Source organism: Nerophis ophidion, linkage group LG09 (assembly GCF_033978795.1).
Source record: "Nerophis ophidion isolate RoL-2023_Sa linkage group LG09, RoL_Noph_v1.0, whole genome shotgun sequence".
Lineage (NCBI taxonomy): Eukaryota > Metazoa > Chordata > Actinopteri > Syngnathiformes > Syngnathidae > Nerophis > Nerophis ophidion.
The window spans coordinates 31,023,231-31,033,359 of NC_084619.1; the positions used below are offsets into that span (position 1 = coordinate 31,023,231).

General features: G+C 45.6%; 1 protein-coding gene across 1 annotated transcript in view; it reads left to right on the top strand.

The window, feature by feature from the left end:
- Positions 1 to 4,271, top strand: part of ret (ret proto-oncogene receptor tyrosine kinase) — a 65,657-nt gene extending 61,386 nt beyond the window's left edge. The window contains exons 19-20 of the mRNA XM_061910804.1: positions 1,433 to 1,580; positions 3,632 to 4,271. Coding sequence (XP_061766788.1) covers positions 1,433 to 1,580; positions 3,632 to 3,789 — 306 coding nt within the window. The 3' untranslated portion in view covers positions 3,790 to 4,271. The remainder of the gene's footprint in view (positions 1 to 1,432; positions 1,581 to 3,631) is intronic.
- The last annotated feature ends 5,858 nt before the right edge of the window (positions 4,272 to 10,129 follow it).

Genomic DNA, 10,129 nt, shown 5'->3' on the forward strand with positions numbered 1-10,129 from the left:
ATGCTTACATTGTTTAAGGCTGTTGAAACCGTTCAAATTAAAAAAAAAGGATAAACATTTCTTCAGAGTTCCTTAAGAGGTAATCAAAAAGGGCAAGAAATCCATCCATCCATTTTCTACTGCTTGTCCCTTTTGGGGTCGCGGGGGTTGCTGGAGCTTATCTCAGCTACATTCTAGCAGAAGGCGGGGTGCATACTGGAGAAGTCGCCACAGTGAAAGCTTTTCAAAAACGACGACAAGAAACGCACAAGTTTGCAGTAATCGCTTCATTAAGGGTTTGTTTGATATACATTTAAAGTATAGTATTTCCCATTAAACTATTATCTTGATATTATTTGTATTCTATCTTGTTTCAGAATTCTTAAAGCGCATTTTTGCTGTTGAGTGTTTCGTAAACCACAAACTCGGCGGGTCTAAAAAAAGAACAAAATCTAGAGGAGTTAAGCTTTTACCAAAGGCAGCAATTATAAATGAAGCTTTCAGCACATTCACAATGTTGATATCCATAGTTTATTTTAATAAAGACGGGGAAAACCGCCCGTGTTCCTAACGATGCGTGCAACAACCACAAAGCTCAAGGTCTTCAGTGTTGACTCTGATTAACTTCATGGGTGGTTAACATTATGGGGAAATGAAAAACAGTGAATCAATGTAATGTGCTACTTGCAGGTTTGTTTACAAGGATGCATTCTTGCAACACACAAAGTAAAATTATGAAATGCAACGAGCAAAAACGATGCACAATTTATCCCGTGGAATCTTACCAGTTTTCTTGACCAAGTCACAAAGAGGTTGTAGAGCTCAGTGCTTTTTTTCAAGTTTTCAACTGTCTGGCTGTGTAAAATGGCGTCTGAAGCACCAGATAGTTTGACATGACATGCGCCCGATGCATAATCCTTGAAAAATCTTTTTTTTTTATAACGTACGATTTTGCTCGCATCGGCATTCAGATCTTGGCTCCTTGCATAGTTAGATAGTTTACACTCTGTGTGCCGCACACTAGCCAAGTTGGTTTTGTGGACCACCACTTTGTTCGTAGGAAGTAAATATCTCCGAAAAAGTCCCGGGACTTAATACAAACTTTTGGCTGGGATGAATCAAATTATTCTACTACCTTTTTTATTAGGGCCATTCCTAAATCCTGACCAAAAATACATTGAGGCTTGACAGTGAAAAATGACAGTGTTTTGTTTTTGGCTTGGTTGATTATGTGCAAGAACTATATACATACAGGTCAACAACAATGGCAAGCGCTGTGTTTAATGGGCACCTGATGCCCTTTTGTTAGAAGAAGCGTGTCACAATCCAACAATTTTGTTTATAGAGTCCAATTGTTATGCTGTGCGCGTGTGTTTATGTAAAATCATTACAGTTGTAACCCCCGCCCCTCCCACATAATCAGACTAATCACACCTTCATCTGCTTTTGTCAGGATTACCTGGACCTGGCAGCGTCCACTCCTGCTGATGCCCTGCTGTACGATGACGCGCTCTCTGAAGAGGACACACCACTTGTGGACTGTAATAACGCCCCTATCCCTCGAACCCTCCCCTCCACATGGATTGAAAACAAGCTCTATGGTAGAATCTCCCATGCATTTACTAGATTTTAGAACCAAGACACACAAGCTGTCTTTTTTTTTGGCAACTTCTGATTGGCTTTCCATAGTCAAGTGTGTGTGACTGTGATCTGGGCATGCCCTTCTCTACATATTCCTGACAATTTCATCGTAAATGAGAGGCTCAGTGACAAACAGTACTATGTGTTGTCTTGCATTCTGTTTTATTTGGACCTGCTTCTAATGTACAGGAAAACTCACCCAAAGAATTACAACCTTGTAAATACCAAATATTCTTTCTAATTTATGCAACACACCGCACTCTTCATCCGCATAATATTTGTACTTTTTTATAAAAATTTAAGTCCTCATTTGTTGAGACTAAAGTAAACCAGTAACATTTGAAACAGGTCCTCAATCACCACTTGTTGTTTTGAATTCCAGATTGTCTTAAATTTTCCTGACTTTTTCATGTGAAACTACTCATCTATAATCATACTATACTGTAGTAGTGAATGGCGAAACAGTAAGGCTTTTAGTGCAACTCTTTGGTGGTGGTGTTTAAAAGAAAATGCACTGGTTGCTGAGGCTGCAATATTTAATGCCTTGATATTTCACAAATAGATTACAATCTTAAATAATGATGACAGAACCATAGCTTGTTCAAAACTTGCAAGTTTTTTTTAACTTAATCAGGAGTCACAATTACTCGTCTCCCTTCATTCGCTCACATGATCACTCACCCCTGTTACTGTCAGCTAAATTCCCCAAAAAAACCCAGTTGTGTCACTACTGTATATAAATGTATCAAAAAAACGAATAGTTGAATCACTCAGTGACTAAATGAAATCCACTGAGTTTCACTGATTCTCGATTCCACAAAGATACGAGATTCGCTGACTCATCAGATGCCCAGTGAATACTCGAGTTTCACTAACTCATGAGCCGACAAAGACTTGAGTTTTGCTGACTTGCGGGTGCTCAAAAAACACTCAAGTTTTATTCGGTAACAAATTGACAAAGACTTAAGCGTCACTGACTCACAATGTGACAAAGATTTGAGTTTTACTGACTAACAAGTTGACAAAAACTTGCGTTTCAATGACACACAAGTTGACAAAAAGTCAAGTTTTACTGACTTACGGCTGCTCGACCAAGACTCAAATTTCACTGAGTTACGTGTTGAGAAGGGCTCAAGTTTTCTTGACATGTGAGTGCTGAATAAATACTCAAGTTTCACTGACTCACAGGTTGACAAACACGTAAGTCTTACTAACTTACGGGTGGTTGACAAAGACTTGAGTTTCACTGACTCAAGAGGGGACAAAAACTCAGGTTGCACTGACTCACTGGTGGTTGACAAAATACTTGAGTTTCACTGACTCGTCAACAAAAATTCAGGTTTCGCTGGATCATGTGTTGATATTGTCCTGAGTTTTCTTGGGTACTCAATGAATATTACATTTTTACTGACTCCAGAATTAACAAACATTTGAGTTATATTGACTTATGGGTGCTTGACCAAGACTCGGGTTTCACTGAGTCACGTGTTGAAAGTGGCTCTGTTTGATCTGACATGTGTGCTCAATGAATATTGCAGTTTCACTGACTCGCAAGTTGACGAAGATATGAGTGTCACTGACACACGAATGCTCAACAGATACTCAAGTCTCACTAACTCCCAAGTTGACAAAGACTTGAATTTTACTGACTAGGTGGTACTCGAAGAATTCTTGAGTTTCACTAACTGACACATTGAAAAGGACTTGGGTTTGACTAACTGATGGGTATACGGCAAAGACTAGAGTTTCACTGAGTCACAAGTACTTGACAAAAACTCTCAGGGAAACTAGTTGCAAATGTGTGGGTTTCTGCAAATGTGCTTTGTGACGAGTGACTCAAGTTCCTGATTCACTTAAAAGACCTATAAGAACTTGAGTCAGTAAAAGGAATCGAGTTTGCCATCACTTGTTGGTTCTCCTGCCACTACAGAGTTTGATTGAAAAGCCTTACTGTCTGCACGCTGCTTATCTTTCACTGAGTACAGAAAAAATGATGTGTTCTCATTTTTAGGCATGTCATACCCCAACTGGCCCGAGAAGAGCCCGGTACCGCTCAACAGACATGATGCCACTAATCCAGTCTTTACAAGATATGCCAATGATAGTGTTTATGCAAACTGGATGGCTTTGCCTTCACCTGCAAAAGCTGTGGACAAGCTTGATAGCTAGATGAAAACAACGCTGTAGAAAAGATGTGTTGGTAGATGTGTATATTTCTATAAAAGTGTATATACAACCTGATGCTAAAGTTGGTTCCCTTTTATTTCTGTTGCACGGGTAATAAAACTGGGGTCTCTGGCTGGATCAGCATAGACCATACTTACTTCATTCAGCTCTGTATGTTAATTATTACCTCATGGCCATGTTGTACCACTGCATGACTGTTGTACCAGATTGTATGTCAGTGTCAATGTCTTTTAAGTGCCTGTGCCGCTTCGACAATAGCCACCAAATATTAATGTGCTACTGTGAAGATCATGTTCCAGCCCAGGAATTAAAGGGGACTCCTTTACCATCATCTGCTGTAGACAGCTGGGATTGAGTGGACAAAAAATGTAAAGTTTCTAGTTTGGAGGACTGCGCTCCTGATAATGTCCAAAGACCAATGTTCTGTTCTATCCACAATATGTTTTAAAAACATTAATTCCAAACACAGACTTACTCTTTTGTTTGTTGTTGTTATTTTTAGTCATGAAATATATCGGTATATGAGTGCTTTTTGATGACTTAATGCAGCTAGTAGCTATTTATTTTTTCTGTTACTTCAATAGCAAAAACGTATGAGTGATTACGTGAACTAATGAGTGTTATCATTGCTACAGTATGTTTTTTTTATTTTATTTTAATATTATGTTACACATAAACAATACACATGTACATTATCTTCAGCCTATGTTTTGTAAATGGAAATAAATATCATTTTGGTCTACTTATTTAATGTTCACGATACCGTTTCAGTATTGGCCCAATATGCAAAAATCCATCCATCAATCCATTTTCAACCCCTTGTCCCTTTCGGGGTTGTGGGGGGGTACTGTTGCCTATCTCAGCTGTATTTGTTCCAAATAATTTAATCCTGATTGCATTCTGGCAAAGCATTTATTTTTAACCCTATAGGGGAGAAAGGTGGACCTTTTTAGTAATTGTTTGCGGTATATTTGGCCATATTTTTTGTTGTGTTTCTCCTTGATGTGTGATTTTTTTTCATGGTTATTTAAAGAAAGTCAATTTCCAATTTTTTTGCAGAACATAATTTTTCAAAGGACATAAAAGGATTTTCAATTTATATATCTGTTTAACTTTGTTTTCTCAAATTTCTCAATGAACTTCAGCTTAAAACAAACATACCAAAGAAGTAATGTTTAATATTATTATTATTGTAACCCTTTGAAGGCCTTTTGGTCAAATAATGTCCCGGTTGTCAAATAATGTAAATTTGCATCCATCCATCCATCCATCCATTTCCTACCGCTTGTCCTTTTTGTGGTAGCGGGGGGGTGCTGAAGCCTATCTCAGCTGCATTCGGTTGGAAGGCCATGTACACCCTGGACAAGTTGCCACCTAATCACAGGGCCAAAACAGATAGACAGACAACACTCATAACTTTAATTATTTAAACCTGTAACATTATCTGATTGGGCTTCACGGTGGGAGAGGGGTTAGTGCGTCTGCCTCACAATACGAAGGTCCTGCAGTCCTGGGTTCAATCCCAGGCTCGGGACCTTTCTGTGTGGAGTTTGCATGTTCTCCCCGTGAATGCGTGGGTTCCCTCCGGGTACTCCGGCTTCCTCCCACTTCCAAAGACATGCAGGTTGATTGGCAACACTAAATTGGCCCTAGTGTGTTAATGTGAATGTGAATGTTGTCTGTCTATCTGTGTTGGCCCTGTGATGAGGTGGCGACTTGTCCAGGGTGTACGCTGCCTTCCGCCCGATTGTAGCAGAGATAGGCGCCAGCGCCCCCCGCGACCGCAAAAGGGAATAAGCGATAGAAAATGGATGGATGGATGGCATTATCTGATCAAAATATCTTAAAAAGGGTCAACATTCTGAAAAAAACATTACAAATTTGATATTTTTGTTTAGGATTGGAACTTATAGAGACATTTGTGCAAAAAAATAAATAGGAATCCAAAATGTTTGTATGCCATTCAAAAACAGGACCTTTATGTTTTCCATCCATCCATTTCCCACCCCTTATTCCCTTAGAGGATGCGGGGAGCGCTGGTGCCTATCTCAGCTACAATGGGGCAGAAGGTGGTGTACACCCTGGAAAAGTCGCCACCTCATCACAGGGCCAACACAGATAGACAACACTCATAACTTCCATCCATCCATCATCTTCTGCTTATCCGAGGTCGGGTCGCGGGGGAAACAGCCTAAGCAGGGAAACCCAGACTTCCCTCTCCCCAGCCACTTCGTCTAGCTCTTCCCGGGGGATCCCGAGGCGTTCCCAGGGCAGCCGGGAGACATAGTCTTCCCAACGTGTCCTGGGTCTTCCCCGTGGCCTCCTACCGGTTGGACGTGCCCTAAACACCTCCCTAGGGAGGCGTTCGGGTGGCATCCTGACCAGATGCCCGAACCACCTCATCTGGCTCCTCTCGATGTGAAGGAGCAGCGGTTTTACTTTGAGCTCCTCCCGGATGGCAGAGCTTCTCACCCTATCTCTAAGGGAGAGCCCCGCCACACGGCGGAGGAAACTCATTTCGGCCGCTTGTACCCGTGATCTTATCCTTTCGGTCATGACCCAAAGCGCATGACCATAGGTGAGGATGGGGACGTAGATCGATCGGTAAATTGAGAGCTTTGCCTTCCGGCTCAGCTCTTTCTTTACCACAACGGATCGGTACAACGTCCGCATTACTGAAGACGCCGCACCGATCCGCCTGTCGATCTCACGATCCACTCTTCCCTCACTCGTGAACAAGACTCCTAGGTACTTGAACTCCTCCACTTGGGGCAGGGTCTCCTCCCCAGCCCGGAGATGGCATTCCACCCTTTTCCGGGCGAGAACCATGGACTCGGACTTAGAGGTGCTGATTCTCATTCCGGTCGCTTCACACTCGGCAGCGAACCGATCCAGCGAGAGCTGAAGATCCCGGTCAGATGAAGCCATCAGGACCACATCATCTGCAAAAAGCAGAGACCTAATCCTGCGGTTACCAAACCGGAACCCCTCAACGCCTCGACTGCGGCTAGAAATTCTGTCCAGAAAAGTTATGAACAGAATCGGTGACAAAGGACAGCGGAGTCCAACCCTCACTGGAAATGTGTTCGACTTACTGCCGGCAATGCGGACCAAGCTCTGGCACTGATCGTACAGGGAACGGACCGCCACAATAAGACAGTCCGATACCCCATACTCTCTGAGCACTCCCCACAGGACTTCCCGAGGGACACGGTAGAACGCCTTCTCCAAGTCCACAAAGCACATGTAGACTGGTTGGGCAAACTACCATGCACCCTCAAGAACCCTGCCGAGACTATAGAGCTGGTCCACAGTTCCACGACCAGGACGAAAACCACACTGTTCCTCCTGAATCCGAGGTTCGACTATCCGGCGTAGCCTCCTCTCCAGTACACCTGAATAAACCTTACCGAGAAGGCTGAGGAGTGTGATCCCACGATAGTTGGAACACACCCTCCGGTCCCCCTTCTTAAAGAGAGGAACCACCACCCCGGTCTGCCAATCCAGAGGTACCGCCCCGATGTCCACGCGATGCTGCAAAGTCTTGTCAACCAAGACAGCCCCACAGCATCCAGAGCCTTAAGGAACTCCGGGCGGGTCTCATCCACCCCCGGGGCCTTTCCACCGAGGAGCTTTTTAACTACCTCAGCGACCTCAGCCCCAGAAATAGGAGAGTCCACCACAGATTCCCCAGGCACTGCTTCCTCATAGGAAGACGTGTTGGTGGGATTGAGGAGGTCTTCGAAGTAGTCCTTCCACCTATCCACAACATCCGCAGTTGAGGTCAGCAGAACACCATCCGCACCATACACGGTGTTGATAGTGCACTGCTTCCCCTTCCTGAGGCGGCGGACGGTGGTCCAGAATCGCTTCGAAGCCGTCCAGAAGTCGTTTTCAATGGCTGCCCCGAACTCCTCCCATGTCCGAGTTTTTGCCTCCGCGACCGCTAAAGCTGCACACCACCTGGCCTATCGGTACCTGTCCACTGCCTCCGGAGTCCTATGAGCCAAAAGGACCCGATAGGACTCCTTCTTCAGCTTGACGGCATCCCTCACCGCTGGTGTCCACCAAGGGGTTTTAGGATTTCCGCCCCGACAGGCACCAACTACCTTGCCGCCACAGCTCCGATCTGCCGCCTCGACAATAGAGGTGCGGAACATGGTCCACTCGGACTCAATGTCCAGCACCTCCCTCGTGACATGTTCAAAGTTCTTCCGGAGGTGGGAATTGAAACTTTGTCTGACAGGAGACTCTGCCAGACGTTCCCAGCAGACCCTCACAATGCGTTTGGGCCTCCCAGGTCTGTCCGGCATCCTCCCCCACCATCGCAGTCAACTCACCACCAGGTGGTGATCAGTAGAAAGCTCCGCCCCTCTCTTCACCCGAGTGTCCAAAACATAAGGCCGCAAATCCGATGACACAACTACAAATTCGATCATGGAACTGCGGCCTAGGGTGTCCTGGTGCCAAGTGCACATATGGACACCCTTATGTTTGAACATGGTGTTTGTTATGGACAAACTGTGACGAGCACAAAAGTCCAATAACAAAACACCACTCGGGTTCAGATCCGGGCGGCCATTCTTCCCAATCACGCCTCTCCAGGTTTCACTGTCGTTGCCAACGTGAGCGTTGAAGTCTCCCAGTAGGACAAGGGAATCACCCGGGGGGAGCACTTTCCAGTACTCCCTAGAGTGTTCCCAAAAAGGGTGGGTACTCTGAACTGCTGTTTGGTGCATAAGCACAAACAACAGTCAGGACCCGTCCCTCCACCCGAAGACGGAGAGAGGCTACCCTTTCGTCCACCGGGTTGAACTCCAACGTACAGGCTTTGAGCCTGGGGGAAACAAGAATTGCCACCCCAGCCCGTCGCCTCTCACTGCCGGCAACGCCAGAGTGGAAGAGGGTCCAATCCCTCTCGAGAGAAGTGGTTCCAGAGCCCTTGCTGTGCGTCGAAGTGAGTCCGACTATATCCAGCCGGAATTTCTCGACTTCGCGCACTAACTCAGGCCCTTTCCCCCCCAGTGACGTGACGTTCCACGTCCCAAGAGCTAGCTTCTGTAGCCGAGGATCGGACCGCCAAGTGCCCTGCCTTTGGCTTCCGCCCAGCTCACATTGCACCCGACCTCTATGGCCCCGGCTATGGGTGGTGAGCCCATTGGAGGGGTGACCCACGTTGCCTCTTCGGGCCGTGCCCGGCCGGGCCCCATGGGAACAGGCCCGGCCACCAGGCGCTCGCCATCGTGCCCCACCTCCGGGCCTGGCTCCAAACGGGGACCCCGGTGACCCGCGTCCGGGCGAGGGAAATCTGGGTCCATGCTTTTTCTTCTTCATAAAGGTCTTCGAGCTGCTCTTTGTCTGATCCTTCACCTAGAACCTGTTTGCCTTGGGAGACCCTACCAGGGGGGCCGCCAAGTGCCCTGCCTTCGGCTTCCGCCCAGCTCACATTGCACCCGACCTCTATGGTCCCTGCTATGGGTGGTGAGCCCATTGGAGGGGTGACCCACGTTGCCTCTTCGGGCCGTGCCCGGCCGGGCCCCATGGGAACAGGCCCGGCCACCAGGCGCTCGCCATCGTACCCCACCTCCGGGCCTGGCTCCAGAGGGGGGCCCCGGTGACCCGCGTCCGGGCGAGGGAAATCTGGGTCCATGCTTTTTCTTCTTCATAAAGGTCTTCGAGCTGCTCTTTGTCTGATCCTTCACCTAGAACCTGTTTGCCTTGGGAGACCCTACCAGGGGGGCCGGACAACATAGCTCCTAGGATCATTGGGACACGCAAACTCCTCTAACACGATAACGTTGCAGCTCAGAGAGGAGCACTCATAACTTTAGTTATTTAAACCTCTAACATTATCTGATCCAAATATCTTAAAAAGGGTCAACATTCTGAAAAAAAACATTACAAATTTGATATTTTTATTTAGGATTAGAACTTATAAATACATTTGTGCAAAAAAAAAAAAAGGAATCATAAATGTTTGTATGCCCTTCAAAAACAGTACTTTTACGTTTTATTTCGCTTTTAAGATAATTCATATCAAATGTCCCCATATGGTTAGGATAGGTGCAAACATCCTCGTGGTTATGCTATTGTTAAAAATATAAGCCTTTTAGAAAATAAAACAAGTCCCTCTCCTTTAAGTAGTAGAACACATTCAAATTACAAATACAAACATTTTATTTAATTATAGGGTAGAATAAAAGCCAACAATTGGACCATACACCGAGCATCACCTCCCGACACATTACTACATTTGAAAATAAAAAGGCCAAATTTACAGTCAACGTGTTCTCTGACGTCAATCAGTAGCATCCCTCCTATT